At 40.9% G+C, this 21075-nt stretch overlaps 1 protein-coding gene across 21 annotated transcripts in view; it reads right to left on the bottom strand.

The window, feature by feature from the left end:
- LOC125892659 (CD209 antigen-like protein E) overlaps positions 1 to 21075 on the bottom strand; it is a 48391-nt gene that overhangs the window by 21695 nt on the left and 5621 nt on the right. For 3 of the 21 annotated variants that reach the window (XR_007449767.1, XM_049582784.1, XM_049582791.1), the window contains exons 4-6: positions 20693 to 21043; positions 20432 to 20595; positions 18990 to 19102 (exon numbers count right to left, since the gene is read on the bottom strand). The exons of 5 other annotated variants lie outside the window; for them this stretch is intronic. Coding sequence is in view for 12 of the 16 variants with exons in the window: in XM_049582784.1 (XP_049438741.1) it covers positions 18990 to 19102; positions 20432 to 20595; positions 20693 to 21043 (628 nt within the window). In the remaining 4 variants the exon portion in view is untranslated. Of the gene's footprint in view, positions 1 to 217; positions 382 to 8698; positions 8988 to 9061; positions 9175 to 10125; positions 10290 to 18744; positions 18916 to 18989; positions 19103 to 20431; positions 20596 to 20692; positions 21044 to 21075 lie in introns of those variants that run through there. 13 more of the 21 variants (XM_049582782.1, XM_049582783.1, XM_049582785.1 and 10 more) reach the window with 8 other exon arrangements.

Raw genomic sequence — 21075 nt, 5'->3', positions numbered from 1 at the left:
TGACGATTGTTTTCAGCTGCCACATTTATCAGCGCCTGATCTATGCAGCAGGATAAGAATGTTTTTATGTATGAAGATGAATAGATGATTTCTGTGTTTGGATCTGAGCTGGTTTGTATGTGAGATTGATAAATGAAGGCTTCTGTGTTCAGACCTACAGAAAATACATTTTCATTTCATGACTGTGTCATAAAAATTCCCACCGTTCTCTCATTACCTTTTCCTCTTCATCATGTATAACAGCCAAATCTGAATTCTTTCCTGTGCAGTTTTCTAGAGCTTCTTCCCAGGTTATCCGTTCAGGTCTTATAGCGTTATGAATGATATAGCAGCTCAGCTCTTTATGTTCCCAGTTCTTCTGACAAGCTTTACACCGTCTCTCTGAAACAACAGAGACCAACCAGTAAACAACATTACTGCACTGTCATATTATTATTACTGGTTATTTTTGAACCTCATTAATGGGATCTGAACATACTGCTTTCTTTGGGGCAGTAGGCATCAATGCTCCACTGAGCTCGGCTGACGTTATTTGCCTTCATCTCCTGTATTTGTTCTGTTAAGATGTTCTTCTGTGACTTCAGCTCCTCGTTTTGTGTTGCCAAGTTCAGGTTTTCTTCCGTCAGGTTTGTGATCTTGTTTTCTAAGACAGTATAGTTTTGTGTCATCAGTGTCTTCAGCTCCTGGTTTCAGCAGTCAGATGTGCGTTGTTTTCAGAAATGACAGCAGTAACTACAGAGACAGACAGAGGAAGGAGTTGGGCTGTGAGACTTGTGTCTCTGGAAAGTGTTTTACATGATCATAAAGACATTAAAGGATCGATTCACATTACAAATCTATCTTTAAACAACAGTCAGGTGCCCATATGAACACTGAAACTGGGGTTTCTTGCCCTGATCATTCCCTCTGTTTGTACTGGTGAATAAGAGCCCTGTCTAATGCACTCCCAATGTAAGAGGTAGGGGACAAAGTCCACAGTCCTCATTCGGCCCATCCTCCAAAAGAAAATGTTTACATTACATTTCTGCAAACCATAAATACATTACATTTGCACATTTCATACATACTGTACTAACGTTTCTACAGTGACATACTAGAGATAGAGAGTGAGCAGACTACTGTTCAACACCAACAAACAACAAAACCAGTTGCTGTGTTTCCAGCATCTTTTTAGGCTCCAAACATGTTTTGTAGCAACTCATTGGCGGGGATATTTACTGCCATGAAAAGCACTTGAGTGTTTCCTGAGACATTGCTGCACTGGGATTATTTCTCCAAGTATTTTAAGTCCAACAGGACAGGAGGGAGAGAGGGTGAAGACATGCAGCAAAGGTTTTCAGGTCGCAATCAAACCCAGGCCACTGCATTAAGCTCATATGGGCACACTCTATGATCTAGAGGTCTTCCCAAACGTGATCTTTTGTGCCAAACCTAACCACACATTAACCACAGAGTTGTTGAAAAGTAAAGTTTTGATGTATCAACTACATAATAATGTGCAAATGTAACGTATCTGCAGAAACATATAATGCCAACATGTTTGTTCAACAAGTTGAGGTGCAGGACAAGACCTGTGTTTATGTTTGTATGTTAGCTAGATGACAAGGAGACTTTAGCAGGAAAGCTAACGTGGATTGTTGTTCAGTGTTTATGGCTCTTGTTTATCAGACTCTGAGTAATAGAAACTGCTGAGATTTCAGCTTTACGCCAGCTTCTGACCAGGCATAAGATTAGGCCTGGTCTTAGTGAGAAGAAGGCTAAAGCCTAGATGGTGCAACCAGCGTAACGATGAGTCGGACTGATGCCTTGTTTCTACTTTCTTATGAGTATGGAGCCAAGACAATGGGAAGTCCATTCATTCCTATGCAAATCTCTGTGATATCTGATGTCCCATACAATATTTCCGTCCAGAACTTGCCTCAAGAACCTTCAAAAAATTAAACATTTTGCGCAGGATTTTGCAGAGACCGTCTGACAGTGAGCTAGCTAAGCTAACAGGCTATTTCCTTCAATTCAGTTGCCTTTGTTGATTGTTAAGTGAGTTTGTACGATTGAAAGGAACTTGTTTATCTAGTTTTAACACATTGTGAATCTGAGTAATGTTATTCTGCCAAAATATGGTTATGCATTATATACAGTCAGATTGTCATTATGACTCTTTCAGCCGTTCTTGCGTCCTTTTATAAATTATTTTGTGTACCTGGCAGGCCAACATCTTCATTTATTTGTTGCCATGTGAAATTGGTTCTGTTTTTTCCTGACAAACCTGCCCTTAAAATAAGAACCAACAACAACAAGCTTTGAGTTGAAGTGACATTCACATAGAAGGTACTACAGTAGATACGAAGGCCCATGATGACCAACAGTATGAGCCAGCACACTGCTATCGTGGAAAAGACCGAGTGAAGAAGAGACACCTCTGGTCTGAGAGGAAAACAACTATTCAGCTGAATCAATGATGTTGATTTAACACAGTCAAAGGTGTTTTGAATACATTTTAAATATAAAACAAAACCAGCTGAGCTTTTACGTTTTCATCACACTCACATTTTTAAAACATCATGATTGATAAATTAATCTCATGCTTAACAACATTAATCTATAAGATATATTTTGTCATAATGGACCTGGAGGTGCTGCCACTTTATCCACACTGCACGCTGGTGCATTAACATAGTCGGCCTCTTCGCTGATTTCCTCTGAAACATAAACAAATACAAATGAAACATCCAGATACATAAAAATATACAGATGATAATGTCTTACATGCAGACACATAAACATTAGGATATCTTTAAGTACCAGTTTCCTCCGGCGCTCTTCTGCTCATCTTGAACAAATGTTTAAAATCCTGCTGCAGTTGTGTGTGAAGGCTGTTAGGAGGGCGTCTGCTCGCTCTGATGCTCTTTAGTGGACGTCCGCTTTGAGGTTGTGACGGTCATTTTCTTTAGTTCAGCAGCCAATAATGTCTTGTTGTTGTGAAGGGGAAGTCTAGTGGTGAGAAGAACTGTCTGTACATTCTCTCAGATATTGACCACAGGAGGACCAAATTTGGAAATATGCAGATTCCAGTGGCCTAACATACGTTCATGTTAACACGGATATGTTGCATTAATATAATCTGTTCATTTAAATTTTATTCACTCCAGTTTTTATCCAGTTTGTCTCCACCCAGCTTGAACCCTTTCACATGAGGTGGAGCCAGAGGCAACTGTGAAGGTCTTATTGATCTGCCTCATGAGTGTGGGGTCCCTTTCTCCTGCATGAGCATGTAGTCTAAAATAAATTATGAAGATGCTAAATAATATAATAAAGAAATATATGAACTGTGCACATGAAATAATCTAATGGACAAAGAGCCAATAAAACGGGATGACTGATCTTTCTGATGTGTGATGTAGTGTTGGAGTGCATGGAGTCATCAACTTGCCATTGCTCTTATTGTTGACTTCCTGTCTGTCAGTCTCCAACACTACTTATCACTACGTATCACTAACGTGAGCCGTGATTAAATATGCAGCACTGAAGTCTCTCTCATCACAATGACATTTCAGAGCAGGTGAGGGAAGTGGGAACAGGTGTGTAGATGGGTGGGGCAGTCAGGGGATGGAGAAAGGAGGGACAGTCTGAGGACATCTGGTGGATGGATGGAAAATGGCAACGAAGGAGAGGGACAGACAGACAGACAGACTGACAGCAGACTGTGTTTGCTGTCAATGAGTTTATGCTTCAAAAACATCATGCATTAAGAAAAATAATAACACAACACACTGTTACACAAAAGATGAGATGTTAACAGTTATTTTATATATATATATATATATATATATATATATATATACACAGTACAGGCCAAAAGTTTGGACACACCTTCTCATTCAACGCGTTTTCTTTATTTTCATGACTATTTACATTGTAGATTCTCACTGAAGGCATCAAAACTATGAATGAACACATGTGGAGTTATGTACTTAACAAAAAAAGGTGAAATAACTGAAAACATGTTTTATATTCTAGTTTCTTCAAAATAGCCACCCTTTGCTCTGATTACTGCTTTGCACACTCTTGGCATTCTCTCCATGAGCTTCAAGAGGTAGTCACCTGAAATGGTTTCCACTTCACAGGTGTGCCTTATCAGGGTTAATTAGTGGAATTTCTTGCTTTATCAATGGGGTTGGGACCATCAGTTGTGTTGTGCAGAAGTCAGGTTAATACACAGCCGACAGCCCTATTGGACAACTGTTAAAATTCATATTATGGCAAGAACCAATCAGCTAACTAAAGAAAAACGAGTGGCCATCATTACTTTAAGAAATGAAGGTCAGTCAGTCCGAAAAATTGCAAAAACTTTAAATGTGTCCCCAAGTGGAGTCGCAAAAACCATCAAGCGCTACAACGAAACTGACACACATGAGGACCGACCAGGAAAGGAAGACCAAGAGTCACCTCTGCTTCTGAGGATAAGTTCATCCAGTCACCAGCCTCAGAAATCGCAAGTTAACAGCAGCTCAGATCAGAGACCAGATGAATGCCACACAGAGTTCTAGCAGCAGACCCATCTCTAGAACAACTGTTAAGAGGAGACTGCGCGAATCAGGCCTTCATGGTCAAATAGCTGCTAGGAAACCACTGCTAAGGAGAGGCAACAAGCAGAAGAGATTTGTTTGGGCCAAGAAACACAAGGAATGGACATTAGACCAGTGGAAATCTGTGCTTTGGTCTGATGAGTCCAAATTTGAGATCTTTGGTTCCAAGAGACGCAGAAAAGGTGAACGGATGGATTCCACATGCCTGGTTCCCACTGTGAAGCATGGAGTAGGAGGTGTGATGGTGTGGGGGTGTTTTGCTGGTGACACTGTTGGGGATTTATTCAAAATTGAAGGCACACTGAACCAGCATGGCTACCACAGCATCCTGCAGCGACATGCCATCCCATCCGGTTTGCGTTTAGTTGGACCATCATTTATTTTTCAACAGGACAATGACCCCAAACACACCTCCAGGCTGTGTAAGGGCTATTTGACCAAGAAGGAGAGTGATGGAGTGCTGCGGCAGATGACCTGGCCTCCATAGTCACCGGACCTGAACCCAATGGAGATGATTTGGGGTGAGCTGGACCGCAGAGTGAAGGCAAAGGGGCCAACAAGTGCTAAACACCTCTGGGAACTCCTTCAAGACTGTTGGAAAACCATTTCAGGTGACTACCTCTTGAAGCTCATGGAGAGAATGCCAAGAGTGTGCAAAGCAGTAATCAGAGCAAAGGGTGGCTATTTTGAAGAAACTAGAATATAAAACATGTTTTCAGTTATTTCACCTTTTTTTGTTAAGTACATAACTCCACATGTGTTCATTCATAGTTTTGATGCCTTCAGTGAGAATCTACAATGTAAATAGTCATGAAAATAAAGAAAACGCATTGAATGAGAAGGTGTGTCCAAACTTTTGGCCTGTACTGTGTATATACATACATACATACATACATATATATATATATATATATATAGATATGTATATAAAATCGAGGATCTCATCAGCAAAGAGAGAAACATTCATGTGTTTAAAGTAACAGAGCCTGTATGATGGCTGTAGGGAAATGTAAAGTTTACAGTGTACCAGTTTAAAGTTCACACAGATGTGCACTGTAGGTTTCTAGTTTTGCTTTGAAGTTGTGACACAGTTGTTGTTTGGTGAGCAGATGATAACTGAAGTCTCTGTTAATGGTTTTGAGCCACACTGTGTGTCTGCAGCATCTTCTCACGCTGCTGTTCCTTGTAAGTAAAAACCTACTTGGTAATAAATCTTACACTGATTCTCACTGTACATCTGATTACAGGAGCTTATCCCAGCATGTACTGTGTGAAAGGCAGAAAAGACTCTGGGTGGATCTCCAGTCTAACACGAGGTCAACGACGCAGAAAATCTCATGACCTGAGTTTACTGACATTTTCATAAAAACACAAAACAGCAACATGTGGCAAAATGTTCATTCAGTGCTGTGAAGTCAAATATGACATTGCTTGGATAGAAAGAAAACACCGAACCATCAGCTGTACAAGTTAATATTGTTTACATCAGAGTGCTCATGGAAACAGACTAACAAACAATAGCCCTTTTTACACAGAGATGGCGCTATAGAGTCGCAACAAGGTCCCATCTTTAAACCCCCTTTGCATTTTTACCCAGAAATCAGCAACGACTGCTTCATTCCACTCCTGTGTGCGGTTACACATCACATTCTGCCATCGTGCAACGAGAGAGGTGTGACGCACGTGTCACGTAACACAGTAGCGTCAGCCTCTTGCATGACATATAACATATGTGTCAGCTGCAGTTCATAAACAATAACAAAGGCAGAATGTGCCAGAAACAATCATCTACTGTCCCTGTTAAATGGCGGCTGATCTCGTCCTCTGCTCAGAGGGTAAGGAGCTCCTCGACATCACTGTTTTCCCAATTTGAGCACATTTACAGCTGCAGCTCTTCACGGCTCTATAGCACCATGTCTGTGTAAATATTACCAAGGAAACAATAAAAGAAGGATGAGATATTACACCAGTGACCACTTCTATTAAAATGAATGGGGCGGGCACGACAGGTACCGGCACCCATCATATCTGTGCTGTTTCACCTTTGACTGACAAATGGAGCTCTAGCGAACGTTCAGTCAGGAAGACTTTTCATGCTCAGGCTGTAAGTTTCTTTCTCACCCTGCCGTTCACTCTTTGCACATGCTCACTCTCTATCTCTAGGTGTCATTGTCTGGGTAGGTCAATTGAGTCATCAGCTGATTTACAGTCAACCAATAGAACAGCAACACACCTTCTCTCTCAGCCTATCATCTTACTGCTCATTTTAAATGTGATTCTTTCTCTGCCATAGTTCTTTCTTGCTGCAGCCATGTGCGCCCTCCACCTCCCCATCACCACCTAGTGTTTACGGATTCATCAGCCTCATCATCCTCAGAGTCATCATCCTCAGAGTCATCGGCCACCGCCAGTGTCTGTACTCTATTTATCATGCTTACCACATAAAAAAAACCATGCCTGTTGTCATTTTGACTGACTCCTTTTTTTTAAAAATCTAAATGTGTGCATTTGTTTTCCTTCTCTTAACAGATCATGACTCTGTCTGTCAGCTGCACATAACAAAGCAGCAACCTCCAGGGCTGAGAAATAAACACAAAGTGCCAAAATCTGCAGTTCCTCTAATGTCCACCTGCTTGAGGCTGCCTCCCCCATGTTACTATGTTCAGCTTTACAGATGAAACAGACGTTTACAGCCTGGTATGAAAAACTGTTTGGTCCCTCTCGCCTAATATGGTCACTTCTGGCTCCAAAAAACAAGATGGTGACAGCTAAAATGACAAACTCAAGGCTTCAAAACAGGAGTCAACAGTTTGAGAGGTGATGTAATGGTAGCTACGTCTGGTCCAGCACATGATACATGACCAAACAGGGCAGGTCCGACTTATTATCACTGACCATACACTGCTACAATGCCTTACAGTTTGCTTTAGTTATTTACATTTGTATTAGTTATTTGATATTAGCTAGCACACACATAGTTAGGACATGACAGCAGTTAAGCTTTAGAGGCTGTAACATTTGTTGTCACCCACCAAGACCACAGCTTCCTGTCTGTTTCTTTCACACCAGAAATACTCAAATTGTTTTGCCCACGTCTGCAAATTGACAGGAGGTCAGGGGCCAGTCAGCAGCCTGGCACATGCACACAGGGCCGTTTCTATGATTTGAGGACATTTTAGACTTAGTCTAGTAGTTTGTATTTTCCCTGTGAATTAGAAAATGGTATGTGGGGCCACCCAGCACCTTACTGGGGGCCAGATTTGGCTCACGGGAAATAAGTTGAGTATCACAGTTGTACACCAACACCAGGATTATTATTAACATTAACAGTTTAATCTCCAAACTAATGTAAGGCGCCTGCTGGCTATCGTTGGCAAATCATAGTGCGAATGCTAACTTAGTTAACTGACAAATAAATGAACAAGTATTGATAAATTTTAAAGGTCCAGGTTTATAAAAATTTGGCAGTTAGCGCCACCTCCTGACAATAATAGGAAACAATAGCCCTCCTGAATATTATTCAATATCATTAACAGTTTGAGGGTTGGTTATTAATAGATAACAAAACACATACCTGCTGTGTGTACTTGCACTACACAGTGACGATCTGCAGTCTGGTTGGTGATAAAAGGTCCGACCTGCTGCGTTTGGTCCTGTATCATGATGTTTAGGATCAAACAGAGTTGGGTGAGCTAACATTATGTGATCTGTTTGCAGACTAATAACAAGGAAAACAAATGTGCACATTTATATAAAAGAAAACGTCAGTCAGCATCATGTAATGTGTGTTTTCAATTTGTGGAAGGAACTCTCAGTCAAAGATGAAACAGCACGGATATGATGGGTTATAGTGGACGTGTCATGGCTGCCTAATGAACTTTGGTAGAAGTGACACCAAACTGGCTCCAATGCAAAATTCCAATGTTGTCACTGACGTCATGACCTCTCCTTCTTTTATAGTTTCCTTGCATAGAAACAGGAAACTGAGCAGTCCTGTTGGTTCCTGTCATCAGTCTGCTGATATACAAATTCAGGACAGTTACTGTATTTTCCTCAATGCTGTGTCAGCAGTCAGACACACATTATCTACAGAACCCAGTATCTAATTACACCTTTACATCTGACTCTCTGCTTTTAGACACATGCACACAAACAGCTTTCAAAAATAATTCACTTTGATTCTTTTTCCTGTTAAAAAAAATGTAATTCTTTTATATGTAATTTGTACGTTTGAAAAACAAAAAAGTATATTAAGTACTAAAGTATCACAGCAGTGATTAAACAGATAAAGCTTTCTGTCTGCAGATCCATCGCTGTTTCTCATCACAGCTCACTGTTTTCCATCTATCATTCTTGACAGAAATCGCACAGCGACCTTCAGCAGGAGGATCTATCCAGGAGCTGAGGGAAGAGCATGATGTTTAGATCAGGGCTGACAGACTTTACGATTCAGAGTATTTTAGAATGTGTGTTACCTTTCAGCGAGATCACTTCCATCGATCCACTTCCACTTTTTATCCTCAGCTCTCAGGCCAATCCAGTATCCATTTATTCCTGAACTGTCCCAGCTGTAATCATTGATGACTTTCTGATAACAGACAGACAGTAATCACATACTGTTATTTTTGCATGAAGCTCGGCATTTATCAGTGTGGATGTGAGTGGAGGCTACGATCAAGTCTCAGGTCAGGTCTCAACACGTGCACACAAGTTTGAGTCAGAGTGGACTGATGATGCAGCAGCAAATCTGGCCGAGACGGAGAATTGTTATTAGACCATATTCTGACTGGCATCTACATATTTGCAGCCACATATTAATCACTCAAAAATGTACAGTCTCTACATGGACTTGCACTCTGTATCAGCTCACAGTTACCAGTGGGACTTGTGAAACAGAAAGCTTTCAGATACTGACAGAGTGGAGCAGTACCACCAGAGAGTGTGGAGACAGTGTAGTTCAAGTAAGATACGACTGTAGGAGACAACAAAGAGATTTAAATAACGGGGGAACAGAACAAATCAGTAATATAGTGAAAAGACGTTGTATTTATGACCTCACTGACCCCCACAGTCTACACTGCTGCCACCATTTGAAGTTTTAATATTACAACGTCCTCCACTTTTGCCTTGTTTATTGTTTTTAGAAACTTTTGACTGCTCTCTAGTGCCATCTATTGGCTGTATCTATGCATCATAAAGGACTCGTTTAGTTTTGAGGGTAGTGACGCTTTACAACATTTGAAACTGACGTATCTGTTTTTGTACATTAAGAGAGTATAAATGAGCCTTAAACCAAAATTATTTTAGTGTGGGATATTTAAATGACGATTGTTTTCAGCTGCCACATTTATCAGCGCCTGATCTATGCAGCAGGATAAGAATGTTTTTATGTATGAAGATGAATAGATGATTTCTGTGTTTGGATCTGAGCTGGTTTGTATGTGAGATTGATAAATGAAGGCTTCTGTGTTCAGACCTACAGAAAATACATTTTCATTTCATGACTGTGTCATAAAAATTCCCACCGTTCTCTCATTACCTTTTCCTCTTCATCATGTATAACAGCCAAATCTGAATTCTTTCCTCTGCAGTTTTCTAGAGCTTCTTCCCAGGTTATCCGCTCAGGTCTTATAGCGTTATGAATGATATAGCAGCTCAGCTCTTTATGTTCCCAGTTCTTCTGACAAGCTTTACACCGTCTCTCTGAAACAACAGAGACCAACCAGTAAACAACATTACTGCACTGTCATATTATTATTACTGGTTATTTTTGAACCTCATTAATGGGATCTGAACATACTGCTTTCTTTGGGGCAGTAGGCATCAATGCTCCACTGAGCTCGGCTGACGTTATTTGCCTTCATCTCCTGTATTTGTTCTGTTAAGATGTTCTTCTGTGACTTCAGCTCCTCGTTTTGTGTTGCCAAGTTCAGGTTTTCTTCCGTCAGGTTTGTGATCTTGTTTTCTAAGACAGTATAGTTTTGTGTCATCAGTGTCTTCAGCTCCTGGTTTTCAGCAGTCAGATGTGCGTTGTTTTCAGAAATGACAGCAGTAACTACAGAGACAGACAGAGGAAGGAGTTGGGCTGTGAGACTTGTGTCTCTGGAAAGTGTTTTACATGATCATAAAGACATTAAAGGATCGATTCACATTACAAATCTATCTTTAAACAACAGTCAGGTGCCCATATGAACACTGAAACTGGGGTTTCTTGCCTGATCATTCCCTCTGTTTGTACTGGTGAATAAGAGCCCTGTCTAATGCACTCCCAATGTAAGAGGTAGGGGACAAAGTCCACAGTCCTCATTCGGCCCATCCTCCAAAAGAAAATGTTTACATTACATTTCTGCAAACCATAAATACATTACCTTTGCACATTTCATACATACTGTACTAACGTTTCTACAGTGACATACTAGAGATAGAGAGTGAGCAGACTACTGTTCAACACCAACAAACAACAAAACCAGTTGCTGTGTTTCCAGCATCTTTTTAGGCTCCAAACATGTTTTGTAGCAACTCATTGGCGGGGATATTTACTGCCATGAAAAGCACTTGAGGGTTTTCCTGAGACATTGCTGCACTGGGATTATTTCTCCAAGTATTTTAAGTCCAACAGGACAGGAGGGAGAGAGGGTGAAGACATGCAGCAAAGGTTTTCAGGTCGCAATCAAACCCAGGCCACTGCATTAAGCTCATATGGGGCGCACACTCTATGATCTAGAGGTCTTCCCAAACGTGATCTTTTGTGCCAAAACCTAACCACACATTAACCACAGAGTTGTTGAAAAGTAAAGTTTTGATGTATCAACTACATAATAATGTGCAAATGTAACGTATCTGCAGAAACATATAATGCCAACATGTTTGTTCAACAAGTTGAGGTGCAGGACAAGACCTGTGTTTATGTTTGTATGTTAGCTAGATGACAAGGAGACTTTAGCAGGAAAGCTAACGTGGATTGTTGTTCAGTGTTTATGGCTCTTGTTTATCAGACTCTGAGTAATAGAAACTGCTGAGATTTCAGCTTTACGCCAGCTTCTGACCAGGCATAAGATTAGGCCTGGTCTTAGTGAGAAGAAGGCTAAAGCCTAGATGGTGCAACCAGCGTAACGATGAGGTCGGACTGATGCCTTGTTTCTACTTTCTTATGAGTATGGAGCCAAGACAATGGGAAGTCCATTCATTCCTATGCAAATCTCTGTGATATCTGATGTCCCATACAATATTTCCGTCCAGAACTTGCCTCAAGAACCTTCAAAAAATTAAACATTTTGCAGGATTTTGCAGAGACCGTCTGACAGTGAGCTAGCTAAGCTAACAGGCTATTTCCTTCAATTCAGTTGCCTTTGTTGATTGTTAAGTGAGTTTGTACGATTGAAAGGAACTTGTTTATCTAGTTTTAACACATTGTGAATCTGAGTAATGTTATTCTGCCAAAATATGGTTATGCATTATATACAGTCAGATTGTCATTATGACTCTTTCAGCCGTTCTTGCGTCCTTTTTATAAATTATTTTGTGTACCTGGCAGGCCAACATCTTCATTTATTTGTTGCCATGTGAAATTGGTTCTGTTTTTTCCTGACAAACCTGCCCTTAAAATAAGAACCAACAACAACAAGCTTTGAGTTGAAGTGACATTCACATAGAAGGTACTACAGTAGATACGAAGGCCCATGATGACCAACAGTATGAGCCAGCACACTGCTATCGGTGGAAAAGACCGAGTGAAGAAGAGACACCTCTGGTCTGAGAGGAAAACAACTATTCAGCTGAATCAATGATGTTGATTTAACACAGTCAAAGGTGTTTTGAATACATTTTAAATATAAAACAAAACCAGCTGAGCTTTTACGTTTTCATCACACTCACATTTTTAAAACATCATGATTGATAAATTAATCTCATGCTTAACAACATTAATCTATAAGATATATTTTGTCATAATGGACCTGGAGGTGCTGCCACTTTATCCACACTGCACGCTGGTGCATTAACATAGTCGGCCTCTTCGCTGATTTCCTCTGAAACATAAACAAATACAAATGAAACATCCAGATACATAAAAATATACAGATGATAATGTCTTACATGCAGACACATAAACATTAGGATATCTTTAAGTACCAGTTTCCTCCGGCGCTTCTGCTCATCTTGAACAAATGTTTAAAATCCTGCTGCAGTTGTGTGTGAAGGCTGTTAGGAGGGCGTCTGCTCGCTCTGATGCTCTTTAGTGGACGTCCGCTTTGAGGTTGTGACGGTCATTTTCTTTAGTTCAGCAGCTAATAATGTCTTGTTGTTGTGAAGGGGAAGTCTAGTGGTGAGAAGAACTGTCTGTACATTCTCTCAGATATTGACCACAGGAGGACCAAATTTGGAAATATGCAGATTCCAGTGGCCTAACATACGTTCATGTTAACACGGATATGTTGCATTAATATAATCTGTTCATTTAAATTTTATTCACTCCAGTTTTTATCCAGTTTGTCTCCACCCAGCTTGAACCCTTTCACATGAGGTGGAGCCAGAGGCAACTGTGAAGGTCTTATTGATCTGCCTCATGAGTGTGGGGTCCCTTTCTCCCCTGCATGAGCATGTAGTCTAAAATAAATTATGAAGATGCTAAATAATATAATAAAGAAATATATGAACTGTGCACATGAAATAATCTAATGGACAAAGAGCCAATAAAACGGGATGACTGATCTTTCTGATGTGTGATGTAGTGTTGGAGTACATGGAGTCATCAACTTGCCATTGCTCTTATTGTTGACTTCCTGTCTGTCAGTCTCCAACACTACTTATCACTACGTATCACTAACGTGAGCTGTGATTAAATATGCAGCACTGAAGTCTCTCTCATCACAATGACATTTCAGAGCAGGTGAGGGAAGTGGGAACAGGTGTGTAGATGGGTGGGGCAGTCAGGGGATGGAGAAAGGAGGGACAGTCTGAGGACATCTGGTGGATGGATGGAAAATGGCAACGAAGGAGAGGGACAGACAGACAGACAGACAGACAGACTGACAGCAGACTGTGTTTGCTGTCAATGAGTTTATGCTTCAAAAACATCATGCATTAAGAAAAATAATAACACAACACACTGTTACACAAAAGATGAGATGTTAACAGTTATTTTATATATATATATATATGTATATATACATACAGTACAGGCCAAAAGTTTGGACACACCTTCTCATTCAACGCGTTTTCTTTATTTTCATGACTATTTACATTGTAGATTCTCACTGAAGGCATCAAAACTATGAATGAACACATGTGGAGTTATGTACTTAACAAAAAATGGTGAAATAACTGAAAACATGTTTTATATTCTAGTTTCTTCAAAATAGCCACCCTTTGCTCTGATTACTGCTTTGCACACTCTTGGCATTCTCTCCATGAGCTTCAAGAGGTAGTCACCTGAAATGGTTTCCACTTCACAGGTGTGCCTTATCAGGGTTAATTAGTGGAATTTCTTGCTTTATCAATGGGGTTGGGACCATCAGTTGTGTTGTGCAGAAGTCAGGTTAATACACAGCCGACAGCCCTATTGGACAACTGTTAAAATTCATATTATGGCAAGAACCAATCAGCTAACTAAAGAAAAACGAGTGGCCATCATTACTTTAAGAAATGAAGGTCAGTCAGTCCGGAAAATTGCAAAAACTTTAAATGTGTCCCCAAGTGGAGTCGCAAAAACCATCAAGCACTACAACGAAACTGGCACACATGAGGACCGACCCAGGAAAGGAAGACCAAGAGTCACCTCTGCTTCTGAGGATAAGTTCATCCGAGTCACCAGCCTCAGAAATCGCAAGTTAACAGCAGCTCAGATCAGAGACCAGATGAATGCCACACAGAGTTCTAGCAGCAGACCCATCTCTAGAACAACTGTTAAGAGGAGACTGCGCGAATCAGGCCTTCATGGTCAAATAGCTGCTAGGAAACCACTGCTAAGGAGAGGCAACAAGCAGAAGAGATTTGTTTGGGCCAAGAAACACAAGGAATGGACATTAGACCAGTGGAAATCTGTGCTTTGGTCTGATGAGTCCAAATTTGAGATCTTTGGTTCCAACCGCCGTGTCTTTGTGAGATGCAGAAAAGGTGAACGGATGGATTCCACATGCCTGGTTCCCACTGTGAAGCATGGAGGAGGAGGTGTGATGGTGTGGGGGTGTTTTGCTGGTGACACTGTTGGGGATTTATTCAAAATTGAAGGCACACTGAACCAGCATGGCTACCACAGCATCCTGCAGCGACATGCCATCCCATCCGGTTTGCGTTTAGTTGGACCATCATTTATTTTTCAACAGGACAATGACCCCAAACACACCTCCAGGCTGTGTAAGGGCTATTTGACCAAGAAGGAGAGTGATGGAGTGCTGCGGCAGATGACCTGGCCTCCATAGTCACCGGACCTGAACCCAATGGAGATGGTTTGGGGTGAGCTGGACCGCAGAGTGAAGGCAAAGGGGCCAACAAGTGCTAAACACCTCTGGGAACTCCTTCAAGACTGTTGGAAAACCATTTCAGGTGACTACCTCTTGAAGCTCATGGAGAGAATGCCAAGAGTGTGCAAAGCAGTAATCAGAGCAAAGGGTGGCTATTTTGAAGAAACTAGAATATAAAACATGTTTTCAGTTATTTCACCTTTTTTTGTTAAGTACATAACTCCACATGTGTTCATTCATAGTTTTGATGCCTTCAGTGAGAATCTACAATGTAAATAGTCATGAAAATAAAGAAAACGCATTGAATGAGAAGGTGTGTCCAAACTTTTGGCCTGTACTGTGTATATACATACATACATACATACATATATATATATATATATATATGTATATATAATCGAGGATCTCATCAGCAAAGAGAGAAACATTCATGTGTTTAAAGTAACAGAGCCTGTATGATGGCTGTAGGGAAATGTAAAGTTTACAGTGTACCAGTTTAAAGTTCACACAGATGTGCACTGTAGGTTTCTAGTTTTGCTTTGAAGTTGTGACACAGTTGTTGTTTGGTGAGCAGATGATAACTGAAGTCTCTGTTAATGGTTTTGAGCCACACTGTGTGTCTGCAGCATCTTCTCACGCTGCTGTTCCTTGTAAGTAAAAACCTACTTGGTAATAAATCTTACACTGATTCTCACTGTACATCTGATTACAGGAGCTTATCCCAGCATGTACTGTGTGAAAGGCAGAAAAAGACTCTGGGTGGATCTCCAGTCTAACACGAGGTCAACGACGCAGAAAATCTCATGACCTGAGTTTACTGACATTTTCATAAAAACACAAAAACAGCAACATGTGGCAAAATGTTCATTCAGTGCTGTGAAGTCAAATATGACATTGCTTGGATAGAAAGAAAACACCGAACCATCAGCTGTACAAGTTAATATTGTTTACATCAGAGTGCTCATGGAAACAGACTAACAAACAATAGCCCTTTTTACACAGAGATGGCGCTATAGAGTCACAACAAGGTCCCATCTTTAAACCCCCTTTGCATTTTTACACAGAACTCCGCAACGACTGCTTCATTCCACTCCTGTGTGCGGTTACACATCACATTCTGCCATCGTGCAACGAGAGAGGTGTGACGCACGTGTCACGTAACACAGTAGCGTCAGCCTCTTGCATGACATATAACATATGTGTCAGCTGCAGTTCATAAACAATAACAAAGGCAGAATGTGCCAGAAACAATCATCTACTGTCCCTGTTAAATGGCGGCTGATCTCGTCCTCTGCTCAGAGGGTAAGGAGCTCCTCGACATCACTGTTTTCCCAATTTGAGCACATTTACAGCTGCAGCTCTTCACGGCTCTATAGCACCATGTCTGTGTAAATATTACCAAGGAAACAAAAAAAGAAGGATGAGATATTACACCAGTGACCACTTCTATTAAAATGAATGGGGCGGGCACGACAGGTACCGGCACCCATCATATCTGTGCTGTTTCACCTTTGACTGACAAATGGAGCTCTAGCGAACGTTCAGTCAGGAAGACTTTTCATGCTCAGGCTGTAAGTTTCTTTCTCACCCTGCTGTTCACTCTTTGCACATGCTCACTCTCTATCTCTAGGTGTCATTGTCTGGGTAGGTCAATTGAGTCATCAGCTGATTTACAGTCAACCAATAGAACAGCAACACACCTTCTCTCTCAGCCTATCATCTTACTGCTCATTTTAAATGTGATTCTTTCTCTGCCATAGTTCTTTCTTGCTGCAGCCATGTGCCCTCCACCTCCCCATCACCACCTAGTGTTTACGGATTCATCAGCCTCATCATCCTCAGAGTCATCATCCTCAGAGTCATCGGCCACCGCCAGTGTCTGTACTCTATTTATCATGCTTACCACATAAAAAAAACCATGCCTGTTGTCATTTTGACTGACTCCTTTTTTTAAAAATCTAAATGTGTGCATTTGTTTTCCTTCTCTTAACAGATCATGACTCTGTCTGTCAGCTGCACATAACAAAGCAGCAACCTCCAGGGCTGAGACATAAACACAAAGTGCCAAAATCTGCAGTTCCTCTAATGTCCACCTGCTTGAGGCTGCCTCCCCCATGTTACTATGTTCAGCTTTACAGATGAAACAGACGTTTACAGCCTGGTATGAAAAACTGTTTGGTCCCTCTCGCCCTAATATGGTCACTTCTGGCTCCAAAAAACAAGATGGTGACAGCTAAAATGACAAACTCAAGGCTTCAAAACAGGAGTCAACAGTTTGAGAGGTGATGTAATGGTAGCTACGTCTGGTCCAGCACATGATACATGACCAAACAGGGCAGGTCCGACTTATTATCACTGACCATACACTGCTACAATGCCTTACAGTTTGCTTTAGTTATTTACATTTGTATTAGTTATTTGATATTAGCACACACATAGTTAGGACATGACAGCAGTTAAGCTTTAGAGGCTGTAACATTTGTTGTCACCCACCAAGACCACAGCTTCCTGTCTGTTTCTTTCACACCAGAAATACTCAAATTGTTTTGCCCGGGGGCCACGTCTGCAAATTGACAGGAGGTCAGGGGCCAGTCAGCAGCCTGGCACATGCACACAGGGCCGTTTCTATGATTTGAGGACATTTTAGACTTAGTCTAGTAGTTTGTATTTTCCCTGTGAATTAGAAAATGGTATGTGGGGCCACCCAGCACCTTACTGGGGGCCAGATTTGGCTCACGGGAAATAAGTTGAGTATCACAGTTGTACACCAACACCAGGATTATTATTAACATTAACAGTTTAATCTCCAAACTAATGTAAGGCGTCTGCTGGCTAACGTTGGCAAATCAAAGTGCGAATGCTAACTTAGTTAACTGACAAACAAATGAACAAGTATTGATAAATTTTAAAGGTCCAGGTTTATAAAAATTTGGCAGTTAGCGCCACCTCCTGACAATAATAGGAAACAATAGCCCTCCTGAATATTATTCAATATCATTAACAGTTTGAGGGTTGGTTATTAATAGATAACAAAACACATACCTGCTGTGTGTACTTGCACTACACAGTGACGATCTGCAGTCTGGTTGGTGATAAAAGGTCCGACCTGCTGCGTTTGGTCCTGTATCATGATGTTTAGGATCAAACAGAGTTGGGTGAGCTAACATTATGTGATCTGTTTGCAGACTAATAACAAGGAAAACAAATGTGCACATTTATATAAAAGAAAACGTCAGTCAGCATCATGTAATGTGTGTTTTCAATTTGTGGAAGGAACTCTCAGTCAAAGATGAAACAGCACAGATATGATGGGTTATAGTGGGACGTGTCATGGCTGCCTAATGAACTTTGGTAGAAGTGACACCAAACTGGCTCCAATGCAAAATTCCAATGTTGTCACTGACGTCATGACCTCTCCTTCTTTTATAGTTTCCTTGCATAGAAACAGGAAACTGAGCAGTCCTGTTGGTCCCTGTCATCAGTCTGCTGATATACAAATTCAGGACAGTTACTGTATTTTCCTCAATGCTGTGTCAGCAGTCAGACACACATTATCTACAGAACCCAGTATCTAATTACACCTTTACATCTGACTCTCTGCTTTTAGACACATGCACACAAACAGCTTTCAAAATAATTCACTTTGATTCTTTTTCCTGTTAAAAAAAATGTAATTCTTTTATATGTAATTTGTACGTTTGAAAAACAAAAAAGTATATTAAGTACTAAAGTATCACAGCAGTGATTAAACAGATAAAGCTTTCTGTCTGCAGATCCATCGCTGTTTCTCATCACAGCTCACTGTTTTCCATCTATCATTCTTGACAGAAATCGCACAGCGACCTTCAGCAGGAGGATCTATCCAGGAGCTGAGGGAAGAGCATGATGTTTAGATCAGGGCTGACAGACTTTACGATTCAGAGTATTTTAGAATGTGTGTTACCTTTCAGCGAGATCACTTCCATCGATCCACTTCCACTTTTTATCCTCAGCTCTCAGGCCAATCCAGTATCCATTTATTCCTGAACTGTCCCAGCTGTAATCATTGATGACTTTCTGATAACAGACAGACAGTAATCACATACTGTTATTTTTGCATGAAGCTCTGCATTTATCAGTGTGGATGTGAGTGGAGGCTACGATCAAGTCTCAGGTCAGGTCTCAACACGTGCACACAAGTTTGAGTCAGAGTGGGCTGATGATGCAGCAGCAAATCTGGCCGAGACGGAGAATTGTTATTAGACCATATTCTGACTGGCATCTACATATTTGCAGCCACATATTAATCACTCAAAAATGTACAGTCTCTACATGTGTGACGCCCCTCCCACTGTCTTTGAGAATGTTTCAGCCAGTCTCGTCAGGCAGCTGGCTGACATGGGAGGGTCGTTACCTTGATTAGGCTCACCTGGGCTTCCAAGCTGTAAAAGCTGCCTAATCTGTTCACTTGGTCTCTCCCTTCCTTTCAGCTTACATCCACTGAGCATCTTTGGTTTTGGTTTGCACCTTCAACACCTCCACAGAACACTTGACACTCACCCATGCTTGGCTTTCATGACTGACTTTGTTGATCTACACACTCCATTGATTATTAAGTTAATTTTAGTTTAATAAATTTGGCTTGTTTTAAGTAAATCTTTTGTGTGGACTCCCTAATTGTCACATACTCTGAGCCAGTTTGTGACACATGTCACAGCACAGCACTCTATCAGCTCACAGTCACCAGTGGGACTTGTGAAACAGAAAGCTTTCAGATACTGACAGAGTGGAGCAGTACCACCAGAGAGTGTGGAGACAGTGTAGTTCAAGTAAGATACGACTGTAGGAGACAACAAAGAGATTTAAATAACGGGGGAACAGAACAAATCAGTAATAGAGTGAAAAGATGGTGTATTTATGACCTCACTGACCCCCACAGTCTACACTGCTGCCACCATTTGAAGTTTTAATATTACAACGTCCTCCACCTTTGCCTTGTTTATTGTTTTTAGAAACTTTTGACTGCTCTCTAGTGCCATCTATTGGCTGTATCTATGTATTATAAAGGACGCATTTAGTTTTGAGAGCAGTGACGTTTACAACATTTGAAACTGACATATCTGTTTTCGTACATAAAGAGAGTATAAATGAGCCTTAAACCAAAATTATATTGGTGAGGGATATTTAAATGACGATTGTTTTCAGCTGCCACAGTTATCAGCGCCTGATCTATGCAGAAGGATAGGAATGTTTTTATGCATGAAGATGATTAGATGATTTCTGTTCTCAGATCTGAGCTGGTTTCTACGTGAGATTGATAAATGAAGGCTTCTGTGTTCAGACCTACAGAAAATACATTTTAATTTTGTTATTGTATCATAAAAATTCCCACCGTTCTCTCATTACCTTTTCCTCTTCATCATGTATAACAGCCAAATCTGAATTCTTTCCTCTGCAGTTTTCTAGAGCTTCTTTCCAGGTTATCCGTTCAGGTCTTATAGCGTTATGAATGATATAGCAGCTCAGCTCTTTATGTTCCCAGTTCTTCTGACAAGCTTTACACCGTCTCTCTGAAACAACAGAGACCAACCAGTAAACAACATTACTGCACTGTCATATTATTGTTATTGGTTATTTTTGAACCTCATTAATGGGATCTGAACATACTGTTATTTTCTTTGGGGCAGTAGGCATCAATGCTCCACTGAGCTCGGCTGACGTTGATGTTTGCCTTCATCTCCTGTATTTGTTCTGTTAAGTTGTTCTTCTGTGACTTCAGCTCCTGGTTTTGTGTTGTCAGCTTCAGGATTTCTTCCGTCAGGTTTGTGATCTTGTTTTCTAAGACAGTATAGTTTTGTGTCAGGTTGCTCAACTGGACGGTCAGATTGTCGTTGTCTCTCATCAAGTTTTCATTCATTGAGCTGAGTTTGTTGATGCGGTTCGTCAGGTTCTGCTTGACAGCCAGGTGATTCTTTTGGATTTCTTTTAAGCGCTCATTCTCGTGACTGAATGTAGCAGCTGCAGAGTGAAAATTAGCACTTTAATTATAG

The sequence above is a fragment of the Epinephelus fuscoguttatus genome, linkage group LG8 (genome assembly GCF_011397635.1).
Source record: "Epinephelus fuscoguttatus linkage group LG8, E.fuscoguttatus.final_Chr_v1".
NCBI classification, from domain to species: Eukaryota; Metazoa; Chordata; class Actinopteri; order Perciformes; family Serranidae; genus Epinephelus; species Epinephelus fuscoguttatus.
Note: the sequence above shows the minus strand (reverse complement) of the source record. Positions and strands in the feature narration are given on the sequence as shown.